At 38.1% G+C, this 23242-nt stretch overlaps 1 protein-coding gene across 1 annotated transcript in view; it reads left to right on the plus strand.

Annotated features, from left to right (window-relative positions):
• NCKAP1 (NCK associated protein 1) overlaps nucleotides 1–23007 on the plus strand; it is a 108318-nt gene extending 85311 nt beyond the window's left edge. Inside the window, exons 21-31 of the mRNA XM_090045287.1 lie at nucleotides 283–501; nucleotides 3181–3311; nucleotides 3698–3795; nucleotides 8052–8145; nucleotides 9250–9332; nucleotides 9842–9922; nucleotides 11541–11634; nucleotides 14240–14356; nucleotides 17504–17613; nucleotides 20913–21002; nucleotides 22081–23007. Of these exons, the coding sequence (XP_089901413.1) occupies nucleotides 283–501; nucleotides 3181–3311; nucleotides 3698–3795; nucleotides 8052–8145; nucleotides 9250–9332; nucleotides 9842–9922; nucleotides 11541–11634; nucleotides 14240–14356; nucleotides 17504–17613; nucleotides 20913–21002; nucleotides 22081–22197 (1234 nt within the window). The 3' untranslated portion in view covers nucleotides 22198–23007. The remainder of the gene's footprint in view (nucleotides 1–282; nucleotides 502–3180; nucleotides 3312–3697; nucleotides 3796–8051; nucleotides 8146–9249; nucleotides 9333–9841; nucleotides 9923–11540; nucleotides 11635–14239; nucleotides 14357–17503; nucleotides 17614–20912; nucleotides 21003–22080) is intronic.
• The last annotated feature ends 235 nt before the right edge of the window (nucleotides 23008–23242 follow it).

Consider the following 23242-nt stretch of genomic DNA (forward strand, 5'->3'; position numbering starts at 1 on the left):
TTATATTAAATATTTACATTAGGAAGCCTCACAATGTTATCAGGGATGTGTGTTTTAGGTGCATCGTTTTTTCTTTGCTGTTTACCTCACTCTAAAAATGCAGGAATTATGCATTTGTTTTAATTTTGGTTATAAAAAATTGAGGTGTTTCGTACTAGCAAGTTAGTGACATATTCAGATACATTGGAATATCCTGTATTTTATTCATGTAGAAAGACCTGAATTGTTATTCAGTTCATCTAATGTATGACTGCAACTCTTCTTTTTGATTTTTTTTTAAAGGTCAATTGTTGGAATGACTATGTATAATCAAGCAACACAAGAGATTGCAAAACCTTCAGAGCTGTTAACAAGTGTAAGAGCCTACATGACAGTCCTTCAGTCGATAGAAAACTATGTGCAGATTGACATCACAAGAGTATTTAACAATGTTCTTCTTCAGCAAACTCAACATTTAGATAGCCATGGAGAGCCAACCATTACCAGCCTGTACACAAACTGGTAAGAAATCATTCATGTGTATTATAAGCACAGGATATATTTACACTTATCGAACCAGGTGGAAAAAGGAAGCTAGCCATTTTAGAAGGCAGGGCAGCATGGCACTTTAGTGACTGACTAGCCTGTTCAGAAAGGCTTTCAGGTATAAGGCCATAGCAGAGAAACTAAACAAACTCTTTGCATCAGTGTTTACTGCAAAAGGTATTGGGGAAATTCCCATGCCAGATCAATTCTGTCTAATAGATGGTTTGAAGAGCTGTACCACATTGATAAGAGAGAGTTTTTAGAACAATTGATAAACTAAATACTAATAAGTCACTAGAACAAGATGGCATTTACCGAAGGGTTTGGAAGAAACTCTGAAGTGTAATTGCAGAAATGCTAACAATAGTATGTAACCTATAATTAGAAACAGCCTCTGTGCCAGGAAACTGGTGGGTTGACAACAATACCCATCTTCAAAAAAAAAAAAAAAGGGCTCCATAGGTAATCTGGAAACTGCAGGCTGGTGAGTCTCACTTCCATCCCTGGCAAGTTGGTAGCAGCTGTAATAAACTAAATCATTAGTCACATGGACAAATATAATCTGCTAAGGTGGTCAGCATGGGTTTTATAAAGGCATATCCTGCCTACAAATCTGATGGAGTTTTTGAGGGTATTAACAAGCACATGGACAAGGGCAGATCCAGTTGGCATAATGTATTTGGACTTCCAAAAACCATTTGATGAGCTCCTTCATCAAAGTTTAAACAAACCAACTGTTGCTACAGGGTTGGAGGGAATGTTCTTTTGTGGACTGAGAGCTGGTGAAAAGACAGGAAGCAAAGGGTAGGTATAAATGGCGACCTTTCAGGATAGTGTAAGGTCAGAAGTGGGGTCCCTAAGGGATCTGTGCTGGGCCTTTTTTTTGTTCGACATTTTCATCAATAACCTGGAAATGTGGGTGTGCAGTGAAACTTTCCAAGTTTGCAAGATGATACTATCCGCTTATTCTGGGTTCTGAACTAGCTGTTACAACTCGGGAAAGAGACCTTGGAGTCGCTGTAAATAATAGGCTAAAAATGGCAGCTCAGCAGCAGCGACCAAAAAAGCCAGTAAATATTGGGCATCATTAAGAAGGTAATTGGAAACAAAATGGAGAACATCATCGTGTCCATTACACAAATTCATGATGAACCCACATCTTGAATACTGTTCCCCCCATCTCAAAAAGGATGCATCAGAATTAGGAAAGATAGAGAAAAGGGCAACCAAAATGAACAGGGGCCTGCAGCAGTTGCTATATCAGAAGAGACTAAAAAGGCTTGGACTCTTCACTTTGGAAAGAAGGCTGAAGGGGCATATGTTATAAATCTATAAAATCATGAAAGGTGTTGACTAAGTGAATAGGAAACTATTGTTCATCAAGTCCCAAAATACTAGAGCCACAGAGCACATGACAAGTTTTAGAACTAACAAGAGAAGTCCTTTTTTTAGGCAGTGCATAGCTTAGTTGTGGAATTCATTGCCGCAGGATGTTGTGGTGGCACATATAGCATAGCCAGGTTATGAAAGGACTGAATAAACGGATGACAGATCTGTTAGCATCCCAGCTTCAAAATGGTGCTGGGGCACTTTAACTGAACTTTATTCGACAAGCTTGTTCACCATTTTAAAGTGGGGGGGACGCTGAATGCACAAGATGCCAAGTCTGCTACAGCATACTGTAATTATAATACATCAAAGCAGATGTCCCACATGTCTACAGGCACTCAGATGCTACTTACAAACATTAAAAAATAAATAACCTGTGCTTTGCCAGAAGAAGCAGCATGTTAGTTCGGCCTCACTTTTGCAGCATCTATATAGATTAGGCGCTTCAGTGGGGCTTTTTTTTAATTCAATAGCTGATTGAATCAGCTATTAGATAAAAGGGTCAAAAAAGCTGCACACAAGTGCCTGATATATACTGATGTTGGGTGAGCCAGGTCCAGTGCCTCTTTTGGGCGTGTGCTGGGCTTGATGCAGGAACGCACTGAGTTTAAACCAAAGCACCGGTTTTCAGGTTTTTTTAACATCTGTAAGCAGCCAAAGGTGAAGTCCTGTCCTGCCTTCTGCCATTTATCCGATTACCCTGAATAGCTTGACAGCAGGTTTAAATTGTCTATTATGGATATTCACAAGCTTTCAACTTCAAACAATATTTATGTTTCTCTGAGTTAAGTGTGTGCAGTGTAATGGTATTGAAAAAGGTCTGTGCACCAGTTAAGCCATTAAAATAAGTCTTAAGTAGATGAGTAATTAATCCTTTGAATGGGCATTTATATGCATACATTTTTGTCCAATGACACACTGGAGAGCCACCGCTTCAGAGTAGACTCAGTCGATTAATCAGGTCTGCTCTGCACGTGAGCTGACACGCTGCCCTGCATTGCATGCATTTGTATAAGCAGCAAAATGCGTGTCCATGCAGAAAATGGCAGCGGTGCTCTTTTGAACTAAAGCATCTTCTATGTGTTCTAGTTTGAAAGCGCACCACTGCCATTTCACTGCTTATGCAACTGTAAACATCACAGTGTTGGGCATTTTTCAAAGCGCCTTGTACATGTAAAAATGCCCCTCGTTATTGAACTGTATACTGTCTGCTTATGTACGCTGAACTGCATACTTAAAAAAAATGCCTTTTCTTTCCCTACCAAGGTATTTGGAAACCTTGTTGAGGCAAGTCAGCAATGGTCATATAGCCTATTTCCCAGCAATGAAGGCATTTGTGAACTTACCTACAGAAAATGAGTTGACTTTTAATGCTGAGGAGTACTCTGATATATCAGGTAAACTGTGACTTAATTCTTCATATTGCTTATGAAGCTTTTCTTACATGCTTGAGTCTGAGAGTTACAGAGAGAGGTTGAACTATCAGCCATGTTTTCAGAGAAGCTTTGTTATCCATAACACTTTCTGTCTGTTCTATACTTCTCTCTCCTTCTCGCTTCTATTTCTGAGAACTCATTTTTTTTAGATTGTTGGTGATTTTATGGTTTCAGGGGGTACATGCATATGTTATAAATAAATACAGCAGATGGATTTAATATTGTAGTGTGACCATTATTTTAAATGTTAACATCAATCCAATTTTAAGCCCACTGTGGTAGAATGATATTGCTCATTAAATTACTTCAAAATAGATGTTTGAATGAAGACTTGTGTTACTTCTCAGAAATGAGGGCACTCTCTGAACTGCTGGGACCATATGGCATGAAGTTCTTAAGTGAAAGTCTTATGTGGCACATTTCTTCACAGGTTGCTGAACTTAAGGTAATCACATTTTAATTCTTTTCCCCTGTACCATTTATAATACTGAAGAGGCTCTGTGTTTACAGCCTATGACTATAGCTGCACTGCATAAAAACTAAACATTCATATTTTTTCCTCATTCTGAATGTTTACCTTCCTTACTGATTTGATTTTCAAGTGGGTTTTGTCTTTGTGACTCCCAGGGCTGAGGGATCACTGTGGTGGCAATCTCCCTGTCCCTAGTGGTGCATGAAGCCCCCCCAGGCAGGGGTGATAGCTAGGAGAAGTTGTGGGGACCCATCATCCACAGGTGTGGGACTCTGGGTCCTAGCAGCTGCAGGCTGCTTCCAAGACTCAGAGCCCACAGCTGCTGTGGCTGGGAGTGCAAGGTGCTCTTGGCTTGGCAAGGTGCACCCCTGCAGTTGGGAGCCCACAGCTGATGGAGTTCCCAGCAGCAGGGGAGACCCTGCTACACACAAAGTTAAAGTTTAATAGCAACCAGCTATAAAGTTACTACACATTTTCAAAGTCTAACTTTATAGCTGGTTGGAGCTTTCTATTGTGTGATAAGTATGCTGCACATGTAACTGGTATCAAGGTAATTGTGCAATTATTTAACCAGTTCAATTGCACAATACCTGTAATGTGTCGAGAGAACCGTTCTCTCACACACTCATTTTATTGCACATTTTCAAGAAACTTGCATTTTCCTTAGTATCTGTGAATTTCAGTGTTGCTGAATGGCTAGGGAGTGTAATGCCATTAAAATATAAGGGTACTTCAAGCCCTTTCCAGTTCCATCAAGAGTGTACATTACCCCTGGCCTGGGGTGAGCAACAATAAGCTTGATATGGTAGTCTAATTCTTCTAAAATTATTCAAATCCTTGACTTGCACCATGAAACTTTCAGCGGTGCATGGGGGATATTTTGGTTACTGTTCAAGTGCTAGCAATTTATATGTCCTTAACAATTTCTTAAAGCTGTTTTTCAGAACTAGCCTTTCAGGTTCTTAAAGGACTATTTTTTTTCCAGAAAACATACAGAACCACAAAAGCAATTAATAGTAAAGCTCTGATTTGCAGAAAATAATTTCTGAGCCACATAAGAGTAGAGCTTATCAGAGGAAAAACTAGTTTTCATCAACTTTCATAACAGTATTGTGTCTGCAGTAAACATGAACGAAATAATGAAAATACTCATCTGGCTGGCAGGGAGCACAGTTTTGGTGAAGTCAGGTGCTGTGAAGCCATACTGATGCTGGGAGTGGAATGGGTTGTGAAATCTCAGCCAGAAGCAGCAATGGCTATGCTCCACATGCTTCCTTTTACTTTCACACCCCAAACAGGGCTAAATATTGGTTCCTGTGTGGACACGCTAGAGAGAAAATGAGGTGGTCACAGTTTGGAGACGAGATTCTTTGGGTAATGTGATTGATATATTTTATTAGACCAACTAAAATAGCTGGAAAAACTCTTCTTTGCAAGCTTTTGGATACAAACACCCTTCTTCAGGCAGAGGGAGTGTCTACAGTTGTGTGCTGTCCTGGTTGGGAGGGAAGCCATCCATGAGACCATCCCATCCAAGAGAGCATATAACAATTGCAGATGCTTCCTCTGCCTGAACAAGGGTGTTTGTACCCAGAAGCTTGTAAAGAAGAATTTTTCCAACTATTTTAGTTGGTCCAATAAAAGATACCACATTACCCAACTAATCTTGTCTGCCTATGTCCTTAGACCGACACAGCTACAACTAACACCCCTAAACATGGTCACAGTTTGTCATTTATGCAAATAACCCTTGTTTCAGGTCTACCTTTCTTACCTTTAAATATGATGGACTTCCCATAATGCTGAGGGATTGGCTAATTACAAAGTTTTGGTAAAATTAGTGTATTGTCCATAACTGCATTCTGGCAGTCCACTTGTGAGGAACTAAATTACATTGGTCACAACTGCAGTTGTGTACAAATTGAGTTAGCTCTCATTCAGAAGGGGGTCTTATTGAGGTCCCTGTAGACAGCAAAGTGCCTAAACATTTGGACTTGGCATATATAACAGTGCATGGTGAAGAAGTATTTTTTTTTCGTCTTACACAACTTCATAGCTTCATCTTAATTCTTATAACTTAATTTTGGAAGAAGGGAGCATAGATGTGACTGACTTTGTCAGGGTTTTTAGATGGACCTAAAAGTGTAGAGAGGGCTTACCCTTGTCACCACTTCTTGAATCACTGGTCTAGTTTCAAATCTAAATTGGAACAGACCTGCAAGATAGTTTTGGAAGATTACCCAAATTAGCTAGTAATTTCAGTTACAATTGCAGCCTTTGTATTTAACTGTACCATGATATTTGTCTGGTTCTGTGTCTGCATCAATATTTAATCTGTTGTTCACATTCCTTGTTTACCAGTTGCATTGTTTCAACCAAGCTCCTGCATGGGTTGAGATAAATATGGTTTGTAAAGCAATTTGAAAAGTCATTTCTTGAACCTCATGCCTTCCAAAACCAAATGTCCTTAGATAAACCTGGCACTGTCCTTGTGCCAGCTTTGGGAGTGAGGTGATGATAGAATTTTCCACATGCTCCCCTTCAGAGCATCTCTAACAGTTCTATATTGATAATAATCTGTATGCTGGTTGATAATTTATCCTATTTTTTTCTCCTCCTCTAGCCTATTGTTCTTTTGGCAGATAGCTATTGGTAGCTACTCTGGGTTGACAAGTGTATACTTCAAGAAGGGGGTGTTTTTGTTTTCCCTCTCGTAAGGCAGTCGTCATACCTGGTAGCTCTCTTTCAATCCAGATATCCCTAGAGCAGTGATTCTCAGCCGGGGTGCTATCTAATCCATTTAAGTATGGCAGGGTGCAAGGAGCTAAGCACTTGCTCCTTCCCTGATCACCACCTCCCAGCCCCTGTTCAAAGAGATAAGCACTTGGTCCCCTCATCCCCCACCACCATCTCCTGGCCTTCTGCAAGCAGGTAATTATTGTAATAAATTCATTTTTGAAATGGAGTGTTGCTAGATTTAGAAAAGTTCTGGATGGAAACCAAAAAGGTTGAGAACCATTGCTCTAGAGCAGTGGTTCTCAACTGGGGGACTGGTTTGGGAGTGAGGGGCACCAGCAGAGCCAGGGGGCTGTGGGTTGGGAATGAGGGGCATCGGCAGGGTCAGGGGGCTGTAGGTCAGGAATGAGTGGGGCCTCAAGTCCAAAAAGGTTGAGAACCACTGTTCTAGTATATCCTTTCTTTCTGTTTTTACACCAGGCAAGCTAACCATTAAAGAATGGACTCTTGAGAAAAAGAGGGCATAATCATTCTCCGTTTAGTAACCTCCAGCCACACATGTAGAGGGCATAATCATCTCTCTGTTTAGTAACCTACAGCTCAAACAAATGCTCCCATGTAAAGACATACATCTGGATTACCCGCATCTCTTCAGAGATTGGAGTATTTTTAACTGTATTTCCAATTGGTTATTTTTTATTGTCTATTTTTATTTTATTAAAATTGACCTTTCTTGCTTGAAAGGATTTTAAAACAAGTACTTGACCAGCATTAGGTGCCTCAGAAAGGTAGCACCAAGTCTTCGTCTTGGATCCATTAGTTAAAGTCCTTAATGTATACATTTGGTGAATAATTACTGCAGATAAGTTATTACATTTATATGCATGTCACAAGGAGCATTAAGTTGTGGATCAAAGAAACACATTGCCTTTACACATTTTTCCTTTTATTTCAACCATGCTGACGTGCTGAAAATGGGCATGTTGAATCATTACTTGGAATAGGTTGAATTTTTTTTCATACAGTTTTTTCCTGCTGTACTATTGAGTATGGAGATGTTTGGTGCTTACAGAAATCCAATAAACCGCCATACAATCATAACTAGTAAAAAGAGCAAAGTAATGGGCTGCTTTAAGAAAAAGTAATTGGAATGTGTTAGGATTAGACTATCACTTTAGCAGATTTTAGTATGAAGATTTATTTTGTAGTTTTACTGGGTTCTATAAACTCATTTTTATGGAATCTCATACTTTGCTGAAAATGCATTTCCCATCAGCAGTTCTTCCTCCTTTTGGTCATTCATGGTTTTCCATTTGGTATACAACTAGGACCTACCAGAACAATCTTTTAGTTCCTTCAGGAAACAATGAAACAAACATATGGATTTCATGAGCTCAGTTTCCTGCTTGCCAAATTGAAATGTCCTAAAGTATGCACTTATCTTGTTAGCATACTGAGATCTGTGGCTGACCTGAGGTCCTGCTTCTCTTTAGAAACTTGTGGTGGAGAATGTTGAAGTGCTAACACAAATGAGGACCAGCTTTGATAAACCGGACCAGATGGCAGCACTCTTTAAGAGATTATCGTGTGGGTAACTTAACTAACAATGCTTTTGTTAAAGATGCTGTTCATTTTTGGGTTTTGTTCCTGCACTTTTACTTGCAAATAAATATGAAAAACTAACCCACGTGATATAAATATACATGAACAATACAATTTAAGATTTTATTTTTATAGTTAAGCACAATGCATACAAACCACTAAGTTTTAAAATATGTTCCACTTGTGTGCATACAGACAAAAATTGAGACATTGGTATAAATTCCACAAGTACTTGAGACCCAATTCCAAAATTCCTATTGATCCCCAGTTAGAATCAATAGGAATTTAAGCAACTAAATACTTTTGGAGGGTCTGACTTAAGGATATTATAGTTCTGGCTATCAGGGTATCTGTGCTATATTGTTTACCCAGGCTGTCACTTGTAATGAGTATAAACTTGTTTTCAAAACTTGTGCATCTGAATAGCTGTAGACACAGTGTAGAATGTACTAGTTTTATTGGCAAACTTCTTTGTGTTTGGATTCCATCATAGTAAGTATATTGTTGCAGCTTTTGTGGAGAGAACCATTTAACTTAGATGAAGATGCCAGAGAGTTCAAATATTGGTGACTATGTGCAACAAATGCAGTTTTTCTGAAGTACTCAGAAACAGTATATGTAATTTGTTGTATTATGTCTACGCCATAAACTTGGAGAGCCAGGGAGCAGTATATTCAGATATGTTGTGCTAAACCATGCGCATTACCTCTCAATTTGAAAGCAGTCTAGTTCAGTTGGTGAAGGTCCGTGGGCATGCTAAATAGACTGATTCTCAGCTTTTAATTAGCCTGTCTTGCAGAGCTGCACAAACAGGACTGTTCTGCTTCCAACTGGGGAAGAGCATGCCAGAGCAGCATAGTGTTTCTGAGTATGCCTCTGCTTGGCAGGGGAGGTTTGTTATAGACATGTCTATTATCAGCTGTGCACAAAAGATTATTGTCTCATAGTTTTAGCTTTTGGGAAGTATCCCTTTCTCAGACTGTCATACACTTTCAACTTTGTGAATTATTTTTCCTCTGCTTTTGAAGAGTCTCTTGTTTTATAAATGGTGATAAGTTCTAATGCACTTTTTTTTTAAATTTTCTTCAGCTGTTGACAGTGTTTTAAAGAGGATGACGATTATTGGCGTAATCTTGTCTTTTCGCTCACTGGCGCAGGAAGCACTTAGAGATGTAAGAAATAGCTACATTTATTCTAATACAGTTAGAATTAAATTCAAAGATTAGTTAGTATGGTAGTAAAGGGTTTTACCATTCAAAGGTTCTCCATTTTTAAAGTTTATTTCGAATTGTTAAATGTCTTGTGCATCAAAGAGATGTATACAGAAAATAATAAAACCCTGTTCCCCATTCTGAAAGATGAAATCTGGACTTCTGAAGAGTTTATTATTCAAAACTAACAATGGTGGGGCTTACATTTGCACCTGTACCTTCACGATGTGCAACAGCATGCTTTTCAATTAAAAAAAAAACAACTGTAAAAGTTTTTTTCTTTTGCCCTTGTGTTCCATTGACTGCTCAAATTTGAATATAATAAGCTCTCTAATCTCTTTGGTAAACTCTGTGATATATTTACAACTCATGAAAAAATAGAATAATATAATAAAGTAACAAATTAGCATCTTCAGAAGGCACTTTTATTAAGAGAATTTTCTAGTTCCATGTTTGTTTCTCTGTATTAGGTCTTATCCTACCACATTCCTTTCCTTGTAAGTTCAATTGAAGATTTTAAGGATCACATTCCAAGAGAGACTGACATGAAGGTAATGTTTTTGGTTACAAAGCTGGCAGAGCCTTTTTTTTTTATAGCTTACTAAAATATATATGGGGGAAAATGCATGTAATGCTAAATGTGAAAAATGCAAAAGCAAAGATGACACTGGATTTACATAATCATTCTTTTCTAGCTTGTTTAATGTTCTGAAAAAAATACATAAGGGTAGGTAATATAAAATTACTTCAAATGTTAAATGATACCCCCCAAAAATTAGATTCCATATATGGAAAAGTATACAGTAGTTTTAATTTTCTATGTATAGAATCAAAATATTGGAGGGTCATTTTAAATTTAGTCCTCTCTCTCCCATAGAGATGGGGAAAGCGTCAGCAGGGGGTCAGGCAGCCTTTGCCCCATCACCTCCATATCAGTTGCTCCCTGTGCTTGTCCACCCTGCCACTGGACCCCCTGGTTTCTGACCCCCAGCTGCCTACCCCTTCTCGCCCCACCTGCCACCAATGCATGCAAGAGCTCTAGCTCCAGCCCAGGGTACAGTAACTGACCTAAAGGAGAAGATTCTTAGCAGATTTAGTACCTGATTAATACTCTGAAAAAATTAAAACCTTTAACCATTTCAGGAGGGAAGGGGGGAGATTTATTGCAGATGTGAAAGTAAAAAAATTAAAAAGTAGGCTTTTCAGTTTTGGTGGGGTTTTAATCCCACTAAGCTCTTTGTTTCCATGATCAAAAGTCAGAACTTTGGTAACAGTAAATGTACCTGCTTTATCAAGTAATTAAAAAACAAGTAGAACAAAAGTGAGGGAAGAGATCAAGGAGGAAAAAATGGGCTAAGAAAACCAAGTATTTTCAGGACATTGTACAAGAGGGTATCTGGTCTGGCTGTCTGAACAGTATATTATAAAAATGCTAGGACGTGGAGAATTTTTACTCTCGAGTCTTCTTCAAAAACAGCTGTTGAATTTTTTTTATACTAAACTTGAGACATCTTTGTTAAAGCCTTCAGCACATTTTTGAGCACACCTATCTCTAAAATCGTGTCTCTTTTAAGGTGTCATATTGGACATCAAAAAAAACCGGACGCTTTTGAAATTGTTCACCCAACTTAGTATCACCCTGAGACCATATTTTTCCCTTTATTCTTGTACATTTAATTTACAGTACTGCCTTGGATAATGCTTTAAGCATTTCGACACAAAAACTAATCTTTACAGACATTATTTGACACTTTCTGGCATGGTTAATTATATCCTTGATAGCTTTATTTTTCTTTCTCTTTTTTGTTCCATTTAGAAAAATTAACTGGAAGCAAAGATGTTTGTTTTGGAGGTAGTCTGGGGTAGTATGTGCACTTTGTTTAGCTTGACAGAAAGAAATGATAACCAGCTAGCACACTATGTGCTGAACCAGCTGTTCAGTGCAGGTTAGATATAATGCAAAGCCAGAGACTTGCTCTTATTTCAGCCAAATCTCTGAAATTCCTTGGTGTTCTCAGAAAGCCTATAAGACAAACATTTACAGATTTCAGTACAACTATGTTCATTGCTTTGTTTCAGCCCCTTCTCCCCCCACCCCTGCACTCTCCAAAGAAAGAAGAAAAAGTACTTTGTGTTTTCATTTTACAATAATTGTTCTTCTCTTTTCAGGTAGCAATGAATGTATATGAGCTGTCGTCAGCTGCTGGATTGCCATGTGAAATTGATCCTGCCTTGGTTGTCGCACTGTCTTCCCAAAAATCAGGTAATAAATGAAGGTGTATTTGGCAACGCAGTCCGCTACATTTGATTTAAAACACTGCAAAATATGTACAAGTTTTTGCAGTAAAATGCGATACACTGAGGATATTGGTTCCCATCTATTCATTCATGTAAAAGGCCGTTTCTTTGGAATCTGAATATTTTCTGTAGGTGTAATAAAAAATACACTGTTCTCTGTAGGCTGGGGATTTGTGAGTTAGATGCATGTTAATTGATAGAAAAGCTATATTATAGAGAGGGATAACAAGTGAACTCTTGCTTAGTGCTATGCCTCTGGAGAAAGTTGAATTTATTTTAGGAAGAGAAAATGCAAGGATTTGTGTAATAGATAACTAAATATAAACATCTGATTTATGATGTAGATATAACCTGCCCTTGTGTCATTTGTCTTTAATGCTTACAATATCAGTTGCAGTTAAAAACACAATAATAGAAATACATGAAGTTTCTGAGTTATAAAGGTGTTAATATTAGAGGTGCACTGATACGTTGGTCTGACACCGGATCAGCACCAATATAAAAAAAAAATTGACTTTATTGGAAATTGGCCTTATGTGGCTGGTAATTTGGCTGATAAATGCTCGTGCATGCGCACAGCTGCAGAGCATCATGTAGGTGGCAAAGAGCACAGCCGAGCAGTTTGGAGAGCTGTGTGCAGCTGCTAAGTCTGATGTGGTGGAAGGGGAGGAGGGAAGGAAGGGGCGTGGGGTAGGCAGATCAAGATCCTGGCAGAGAGAGAGGAGTGGGTTTGGGGCAGGGGCTGGTGCAGGCACTGCCCAGCCAGGGCAGGGCACGGAACGGAGCTATGGCTTGTGCAGGGGTGCGAAGAAGGTGGGGTGGCTCCCACCACTGCAAACACCCTGGGAGGGTATGGGTATGTGTGCCCCCAGATGTGCAGGTGGGGCAGCTGCCCCTGCAGGCTAGGGCCAGGGCTGCGCCAGGCTCTTCGCAGCGGGGGCTAGGCTGGGTTGTGCTTGGGGTGGGCGGCGGCATTGCTAGGAGGGCAATGGTGGGGGGTTCTGCAGCCACCCCAAAATTTGCCATAGCCCTCTCCCAGCATTGCCACCTACCCCACCCTGAGCACAGCCCGGCCCAGCCGCTGCTGGTAACAGCCCAGTGCAGCCCCAGCCCACAGCAGCAGCCACCCTGTACCACCCGGCATGCAGATCTGGGGGCACAAGCACCCCTGTGCCCAGGTGCACACAGTAGCAGGAGTTGCCCCTGCCTCCCTGCATCCCTGGATGAGCTGTGGCTCTGTCACGGACCCTGCCCTGGCTGGGCAGTGCCTTCCCCAGCCCCACTCCTCCCTTGCCACAGGGTCCTTGATCTGCCCACCCATGCCGCCTTCCCTTCCCACACCCCTTCCACCACAACAGACGTACCAGTTGCACACAGCTCTTCAAGCTGCAGGGCTGTGTATTGGAAATCGGATTGGTATTGGCCGATATGCCTCCTGAAAAATTGGTTATCAGTATCAGCCCCCAAAATCTCTATCAGTGCACCTTTAGTTAATATGAAGACAAACAAAGAAAAATATTTTTAAAATGTAGCTAGTCAAAGGATTCAAAATGTGTTGTAAAAAATTCTATATCTACAAGTGTCAATGGCTCTTTAAAATAATAGACAAATCTTACTAGTCTTCTTAGCTCTAGTAATTTTAAAGGCATGAAAATAAGATTCTTAATGCCATTGGATATGTTTATTTTGTTCCCTTTCATTCCTTATTGAAAATGTTGGTTTTATCTGCTTCCTCCTTATGTACTGAATAATTAATATCACACTGTTAATACATTTTACTGGCTTTGTTCTTGTCATTGGCTGGATGACATGGGGACATGAACCATTCTAGGACCTACCTGAAGTTACATTTCTTTCTTGTTTTCTTTGTTGATGGTGCCTTTGGAAAAGGAAAAAACTCTAAATTCCAGAGAATGTCTGTCATGCCCTGGATAGTAAATCGTATATTATACTCAAACTGCTTGAGTGGTTTTAAAAATGTGTTAAATACGTAACTGGAATGTTAACCGGAATGTTAACCTGATATATCTTACCTCTGTATGTTTATCTACAATATATGTCTTTCCTTGAAGTAAGTATGAAGTGATACAATTGTAGGATTTAATTATTTTAACAAGATGTTTCCCTTTTTAAATGTTGTGATTCCACTGAAATAAAAAAAACCCAGTGATGCCATTATTTTTGAAAATGTGAAATTGATGTGATTTGGGACAGACCTAAGTAAATTTTCTTTGGCTCAGTTCCAGGGAACAGAACATCTTTATCAGTCTCACCGGCTACTTGGATTTATGCCAATATAACAAAAAGACTACTTTGCAGAGGTTTTGAAAGTTACATGCTGAGATTGCTAACTTGTGATTCATTGAAATCAACTGTTTTTGTCTTGTGGTACACGCACACAGTTTGAAGTTCTGTCCTTACCTATGTATTTTGTTTCCTCTAAGTCTGAGTGAGGCAAATCTTTTCTTTCATGGATTGTAACTTAGCCAGACACTTGTATTCTGGGCCATTTTCATTGGAAATTAGCTCCTAAAATGTATTTTTGTTTCTATTTTTTTATTTAATTTCAGAAAATATTAGTCCAGAAGAAGAATATAAAATTGCCTGCCTTCTCATGGTCTTTGTTGCAGTCTCCTTGCCAACTTTGGCCAGTAATGTGATGTCTCAGTATAGTCCTGCCATAGAAGGTAATTTTTATTGGAGAATCCTGGTTATGAAGCTGAAAGTGGTTTCTTGAATACCATTTGCTTTATTCTGGTTTAGAAATAAAGTACATCAACAGTGAATAATCCATCTGAAATTTTTCAATTGACAACAGTTCTAGAATATGCACTGTAGGGGGCAGTCTTTAACTGACAACTTACGGTTTGACCTAGAAGATATCTTCTGTCTTAGTCTAAGAATCTATATTGACATGCATGTAGTTTAATGTATTAACTGTTAATGTATTGCTCATACATTTAGTACTCCTTCATAATTAATTTGTTTTTTAATTTGCATATGGAGTTTTTCTTCAGAGCTACCAAAAATAAAATTCTAAAACCTTCAGAATCTGTGAACAAAATCATCTTCTAATAAATCTTCTACTTCTACCTTCTTCTTAAAAGAAATGTTCTGCATGTAATCTACAAAAAAAAATGCTTAGCTCTTCCAAGCCAAAAATTCAAATCAAGTCAAAACAGCACCAGGTTGTACAAAAATTGCCTTTCAAACTGTTTCCTTTGTGCTGCCTAGCATGGTTTGGATAAAAGAATGTATGGAATCCATGTCCCTTTATTTGTCTCATAGATTCTTTTTAATTTTCTTAGCAGAATCTGTTCCATGTAACAGGACAAAATTAACGTAAGGCATCAACTTGTCTAGCAGTACTACCTTCAACTCTCCCAGAATTAGTAGGATTGTCAGGGCAAAGACCAGAATGTGTAAGAGCTTTCAATATTAGTTTAAAGAAAATATGATGTGTAATTTAGAACATTCATAAGTGTTCCAAAGCCATAGTTTGAAATCTGGGAGTATATAATTGGCCACCTATACTATGCAGCAGTTAATTGTTTATATTAAGATTGCAGTGTATGTGCTCACTTAAATGTAAATGTTTACTTTGATTCTCCACTACCATTACCATTAACTTTTTTGGTGATTTGTTTATTTTTTCTCTAGTCATGAAGTGCTAATTTAGTCAATAATCCTTAAAGAGTTGGAGGTCTCTGCTTACCAATAAGCAGAAATGAAATCATTCTGTTTGTTAGGAAACCCTCAAAGCACTTGTTTCAGACAGTCTGCAGATTCAAAGCCAGCACTGTGTTGCTTGCCATTTTAGTAGGTTTTGCAAAATCATAATGACTAATGGAAGCGTCTTTCCCAGGTGAACAGTACAGGGTACAGAGAAGAGGGAGAACAGTAAATGTGTTAAAAGCAGAGATGGGACCTAATAACCAGGGAAAAACTATTTCCTAGTGACAGAGTTGGGGCCCAGTTGAATGGCCTGGGTGCGTCCTTGACCACCTCTTCAACATTAATGGAAATAGCATGCGTTTTGTAAATTCATTTTGCTAAAAAATGCATTCGCCACTTTCTGTTGCAGTGGGAATCTAATCTGTTGCAAAGCTCCAATATGTCACCACTTAGCGGAGTCAGCACCAAAAATCTAATGTATGTAAAAGACTGTGACCATAAAAGTTACTTTTATAAGGACATTTTCAAGGACTGTCCACAGATCCAAACCTACATGAAGCCTATTCATATTTCTTCTTGGAATCCAAACCAGCATAGTGCTTGCTAAACACCAATGTCCAGTCTTTCACTTTTTTTCCCCCACAGCCAGGTATTATTCTGCTTATATCATCTACTTCCTCTTAGGTAACTCTTCCTTCTCAATCTTTCACATGATCTTCCAGTTCTCTACAGGCTGAGGCAGATGGTAGAACCTTTTCCTGTTTTAAGTGGTGTGATTGTAAAACTGGACCTGCTTGATCTCTGTCAAATTATCTCCTGTTGCAGTGACTCTTCACTTGTTGTCCATGCATAAAAGCAGTCCCTTCATAGGCACAAATACAGTCTGCATCCTGAGAAGCCATTGCAAATATTCAGCCATGAAAATTAATTAGAAATTACATTTAATGACTGTGTGCTCAAGTAGGGCTGTCCATCTGGTGTCCCCAAATGGCATGTAGGACACAATGGCTTAACATGCAGTTCCTGCCTGACTGCTAGTGTCTCTGTTGCTCAGGCTGCAGCAGCAACCAGGGTCATAGGGCTCACACTCTCCTCCCCAATTTCTGCTGCATGCTTCTGTCCCAAAGGGCAGAGCAGTGCTGTTTGGCACAACCCATGGTACTGTGGTTGCCACCAACCTGGAGTTTCTATATCACAGGGGAGCCCACAGGTTGCTGAAGGTAAGGCAGGGAGCGCCCATTTGCATGATGCAGTCATGGGGGAGTGAGTGTAATGCATGCATGGGACGTGCAGCCTGGTGAGCCAGTGCTCCTTGCTAGTGCTGTTCCTTTGGTGTGGAGCCCCTACTGGTGAGGCCCGTGGAACACGTGGTTCCAGCTAGGTTGAAGTGGGACAGCCCTGTGCTATAGGAAAATTTGACTTTTATGCTATTCTGAACCAGTGGTCTCCTCAGTTTGCATGTAAAATTCAGAAGAAAGCCCCTGATTTTGCTTTTATTGTGGAGAACTTTCCTGCCCCACAATCACTGCATTAAAAAATTTCTATCTTCATTAAGCCTGAAAGAGTTTATTTGCACATGTTGATATATCCAGGCAATTACAGAATCTTTTGCATTTCTTTTTTTTGTTGAAACAAAACATGTTTCCAAAACATGGCTCTTTCCTTCATTCTGAAAACCTCACGGGTTTTTTGCCAAACTCTGGTGATGATCAAAGATCCCTTGAGTGTGAGAGATCTTGACTTTCCAGTACTTAGATGATCTCATTTTCAATCAATATAATAAACACAAAATCAATGTTGAACTGCAATTTGCCCATTACCATTGATGTATAAGATGCTAAATATTGAGCCTTCATTATGATAGATCTCAGATAGCTTTTAGCAGTAATTTACATGGGGAACTACCTGTGACTTGGGAGTAAGATATACTTTTCATTTCTATTAATTCCAAACATCTTTCCTTTATAAGCTCATCAGTGAATACCTGGTATGGAGGTTCAAAGCACTCACGAAAACTACTAGTGCATTCTAAAGTTAGTTAATTGCTAAACCTTGACCCTGTTGCACTTAAGAATTTTCTTTCTGTCACTAAAACTTTCAAAGAATAATTCATTTTTGATAAGTGATGCTGAGGTAATAAAATGTGTGTTTCTGCTTAGGACACTGCAACAACATACATTGTCTGGCAAAGGCTATTAACCAGATTGCTGCAGCTTTGTTTACCATCCACAAGGGAAGCATTGAAGATCGTCTTAAAGAATTTTTGGCTGTATGTACAGTTTGATATCCAGAGTTGACTTATGCAAATAAATGCATTTAAAAAACCTCAAATCTCTGTTGCAAAGCTGCTGGAGCTTTAATGTGCAATGAACCACTTAAAATGTTACATTAGCAAGTGGATTATATTACTGTGTTACTCGTTATGCCTGGTATGTGGAATACCACAGTTACTTATAAGATTTTAATGGAAATAACTTTAGGAATATTTAACCTAAATATCAGTTTACATCTGAAATAATAGTATACGCATTTTATTTTTGGAGTTGATTGTTCTTTTGCAACAAAAATGAAGCAGATTAAGTTATACATTGTTAATTTGATATGGTGAAATTTAACTTTGGAGACAGAACCAGTTAATCAGTATTTTATAGTCTCAAAGATCTAAACTTAGAATAAAGCTTGATTTTTTTTTTTTTTTTTATTTTTTTTAATATGAAGAACCTAATATTCAGCATAGTAGTCCAGAAGTATTTTCAACCTTCAGCTAGAAAATGTAATTTTAATAAGCTTTGTTTATATGTAACTAAACAATCATAAATCATTATTTTGGTTACACAAGATACAAATGCAAATTAATTATACAAACCTGTTTTGAGCTAATGGAATCAGTGGTTTAAACACTGGTCAATTATGTGTAATACAGGAAAATAACAAATTAAAACTTGAGTTTGAATCTTATGAAACTTGCAAGGAGGTAGAGGTGTGTGGGTGTGTTTAGAATGTATAATACCCAACATTGTAATGCATGATTGGAAAAGAAGTTATGCCATATATGTGAAATAATCGTTTATCTTTTTATTAATGATCTCCATTAAACTTTCCCCAAGATAGACTGCTTGATAAATTACAATATATCTTGACATGTAATCTTAGCCACTCATTGTACCTTTTAGATTAACCTTTGACACTGAAGTTCTCTTTGACCTGTCACCATCTGGAATAGTATAAAGATATAGACAGCCAAGAATATTTATGTAGGGACTTGCTGGTAGATCAGAGATCCAGGTCATGTTGACCATTGCAGTGTTTGGCTCAGTGTGCCTATTTTTTTGTGCATGATGGTGAGTCAGGGCTTCTGCACTAATTTCTAGTGTTTGCAAAGAACTCATTTAAAAGCAGGTAACTTCTTATATGTATCCGTTGTTTAAAAGAATCTTGTATGGATATTAGTTTGCTGAATTTGGGATTGTTTAATTGAAATTATATTTAACATTGATACCTTAATTTTCCAAAGGAACCAAAATCTAAAATAACTTACTCTTATAAATGGATAATTTGGTCCAAGTCTTCAAAAATGCTATTACTTTAAGTGACTTGGTTTTTCAGTGTCCTACTTTGACAGAAATGGGGGGACTGTAAACTTACTTGAATGTTTTTTAAAAATCTTAACCCATTGATTTATGTATTAATATAATCTGTCAGACCTGTTGAGAGAGAGGTGAAAGGTAAAATGGTCTTGTCATGTTCTGTTGGCTTGACAAGTGAAGGAACAAAAGCAGTACTGATATATGCAATGTAAGCTAGCTCAGACAGCCATTGTTCGACTACACCCAACTTAAGTGTGCTAAGTTTGTTGATCTTCTCACTATTTTGTTTTAACTCTTTAGACTGAATCAGCATATAGCTGAAGAATGCATGCTGTAGAAAATAATCATCTTCTAAAATGGAGTGGACTAATAACATACTAAATCTCTCTGGTAATACAGAAAGTAGGTCAGTGTGGCACCTAAGGGCACCTGTACATGTGCTCTGGAGTGGAAGGGAGGTGCATTTTAATTAAAGCAGCTCTCTGGAGCCGCTCTAATTAAAACGCCTATGGTGTCTCGTATTCAGCATCCTGCATTTCAAAATGGCGTTGGAGTTGCTTTAACTAAAGCTCATTCAATGAGCACCCCCACTGCCATTTTGAAACATGGGATGCTGAATACACGAGACACTGCAGTCCATGGGAGCATTCTGGTTAGAATGCTGCAGCAGATTAATTGGTTAATCAAGTCTACTTTGATGCGTTCTAACCAGAACATGTCAGAGCATGTATGGAAGTGCTCTTAGACTAACTGATTCAAAGCAGCATGAGCCTTTCATAGGCAACAACCTACTTTGTCAAATGCATCTGGCAAAATTGGTTGTTGCCTATGAAAGCTCATGCCTCTCTGAAGCAGTTAGTCTTTAAGGTGTCACCCTCCCTTACCCTCTGCCTGACTTAAGACTAACATGGCTAATCACCACTTACATGTTATGAGAGCATAAACATGCATGATTTTATTTATTTGCACTCCCCAAAAAAGGCTCAGGGTGGCTTACAGGAAATCTTAAAAACAGGTAAAATATATTAAAGGAATAGGTGATAAAACAGTTACCCAAACCGTAACCCTATCTGATGTCACCATAAGTCAAAAGAATTTGCTAAAAGACTACTAACCTGTGGTATTTCTTATTGGAATATGGATGCAGTCTTCAGAGTACTTATTTTAAAATGAAAATATGTGGCTCAAACAGATTTGTGAACAGGTACCAGAAACATGACTCTTGCTTTACTCTCACTTGAAATGTGTACTAAAAGTTGAGTGACGTTAAAAAAAAAAAAAAAAAAAATGTTGCGTAGTTCATGGAAATCCAAATTGTGATGCAGTTATTTTATTGCATAAGCCTGAACCATAACTATAATCCTGAAAAAAAACATGCTTATGAACACTCTGTTATTAGTCACCATGTTAAAATACAGGTATACCAATCTAAACCAAAATAATAATAGATATGTTTCCTAAATTTGAATGTAGGGTATTGGAATTAATAACTTGTTGACTTTCTATATTTTGACCATGAAACAAATTAAAAAAAACTTTCTTCTTGCAAGAAGAATACATACATTTGCAAACTTCCTGGAAAGAAAAGAAAAGGTAACAAGATCCTAGCCCCGCTGAAGTCAATGACAAAACTTTCATTGACTGTTAGGACCAGATTTGCAGCTGGAAGCAATATACAATGAATAACTAGCACTCTTTGCAATATACATGTGAGATTCTACTGATCTGAAACCCGTTCAATCTTCATGCAAATAGCTTGTTTAAGCAAAGCAAAACAGCATGCAGAAAATATACTTCATTATAGTCTTGGTCTTTCTCTTCCATTATGGCTTGTGTGTATTACTAATTCCTTTGGTTAGGGAAATTTTCCCCACCAGTTGAGAGAGATTAAATAAGAATAAAAAGAAAACAGGTCAACTTAAGTAAAGTAGAGTACAGAAACACTGTTTTAAAATGGTTTATTTTCAATGTTATTTTGTAGCTTGCATCATCTAGTCTACTGAAAATTGGTCAGGAAACAGACAAAACTACTACAAGGAACAGAGAATCTGTTTATTTACTGCTAGACATGGTAAGTTTTCTTTTGTGACTTATTATTCTAACCTAGGGACAAGTTCCAGATAGGTTAACGGAGATTTTGACAGCCATCCTTACTGTTGTAACTCAGCAGCCAATAGAAATGCTTCTTGACATCATGATGATGGATTAATGGTAAGAACTGAAGTGTCCCTCCCTTCACATAAGTATGAGAATTTAAATATTTATCTTTTTCTTTGTTGTCTAGATAGAAATGCTGGAAAACTTTAAAGAAGTATTCTTATCACTTTCATAGTTGATTAGTGATTAGCAGGGTTCCTAGTTTTCCATGGCAAAAAAAACCCAACAAAATTCTCTGATAAATGTTAAAATCTATGTGTTTCCTTGGTGAGTTCCTCCTTCCTCAATGCTGATGGACTGAGGAGCCCCAGCAGCAGCCTCTCCCCTTCCTCCCTCCCCCCCCCCCCCCCGCCATCACTGATTGGCTGAGAGGGCTTATATTCTTGTAGCCCTGCCCTTTACTGCTGATTGGCAGAGAGGGGTGGGGCCACATAAATGGGAGCCATCTCAGCCAATCAGCAGCAGGGGGAGGAGGGACAGCTGCCATCTTGGCCGCTTCCTAGTGTACCAGTGACTATACCTTATCCCTGGCAGGCCACTGAAGCATCCATTAGAAGTGCTGGCACCCACTGGGAAGCCAGCATTTTATTTTCAGTAAGTTTTAATTTTTTTCCCCCTTCAATTCTGAAGATTCTCTGTAAAAACACAAATTCCACAGTTTTTCCAGTGATCCCTGGTGATTAGTTTTCATCATTAAACTAATGATGTCACATTAAGTTAGTATAAATTAAAGTGAACAATAAACATGGCAGAGTCTGCCCTTGCAGGTCACAAGCCTGTTTTGAAACATTTGGCAGTTTTGAAAAGCAATGTATTGATGTTAATTTAAGTTTCCCTAGGCAAATAGTTTGTTGGGAGGAAAGTGCTATATTTTTCTTTCCTCTTGGTCTAAGAGAGAGATGTGTTGTATTGGTGAAGCAATCAATTGCAATGTATTATAGACTAGTTTTATGCATGGCCAATATCTTGATACATTTTTTGGAATTTTTCAGATTGTGCAGGAGTCTCCATTCCTGACAATGGATCTTTTGGAGTCTTGTTTTCCTTATGTCTTGCTGAGAAATGCATACCATGCTGTCTACAAACAAAGTGTCACATCCTCTGCATAAATATCTACTTACTGGAAACAAGACCTAGCACGCGTCTATGTTGCCTCAGTTATACCTGTAAACTGTGGAGCTATTTTACTTTATGGCCTGACAGTTTTGTGGATTATAAACTTTCTTCCCATAAGGTTGTATTTCTGATCAGTGGTTTCTTAATATGGTTGTACTACAATATAAGCTTGGTTGATTTTTAGGTTGCACATTCACAGAAATCCTTTTTTTATTTTAGAGCATCAGTTACGTTTAAAAAAAACACTACTTCTGCTATATGTTTTTGATATTTGATCATGCAAAACATAACTGCTTATTTCCAAGAAGAAAATGTATTTAGTGATTATTTTAGATAGTGTTCTAGCTTTCATCTGTGTGTAAATTATTTCATATAGGGAGAGTTATAATCTGTACCTATTGTTCTTATTGAAAACAAATATTGGATGTGCATTTCTGTGAAGTAATTACAACATTTCTACTTTTATTTTGAAGCATTCACCAAACTAAGTACTATAACAGTATCTAACACTAAAAATGTTATAGGACTGCTTATTGTTAGACAGCAATTCTCTCCCAATATTCTTAAACAACAGCAAGTGGTGTTGTTTGTATAAAGCATAGTGGACATTTTTTTAAAACTAACTTCCATGGTGCCCCGTTGGCATTAACACTACCATTGTACCCTGCTGTAAAAATAAACATTCTTACACATTTATCAGATGTTGATAAAATGTTAGCCCTTAACCACTTTTTATATGTTTTAAATTTTTGAAATTCAAGTGTACCTTCCATAACATACAATAAACACTACACTGTATTAAATGTTGGTGAATTATTTTAATGGAAAATTATAGTGCAAACTTAATGTTTTGATACCTTCACTACTAATTTTATATGTTGCTTTTCATTTTACAGATTTGTTAAATAATCTATAGTAGTTTCACGCGATGATTTAATAATCGGCTTTTTGTGGGTCTCTAAAACAATTGGTCACTGTTTTAAATTAGACGTAAGATTAAAAAAAATTCAACCCATGAATGAAACTTTAATTTATTGC

The sequence above is a fragment of the Crocodylus siamensis genome, chromosome 4 (genome assembly GCF_052110815.1).
Source record: "Crocodylus siamensis isolate JL-2025a chromosome 4, ASM5211081v1, whole genome shotgun sequence".
In the NCBI taxonomy this organism is placed as follows: domain Eukaryota; kingdom Metazoa; phylum Chordata; order Crocodylia; family Crocodylidae; genus Crocodylus; species Crocodylus siamensis.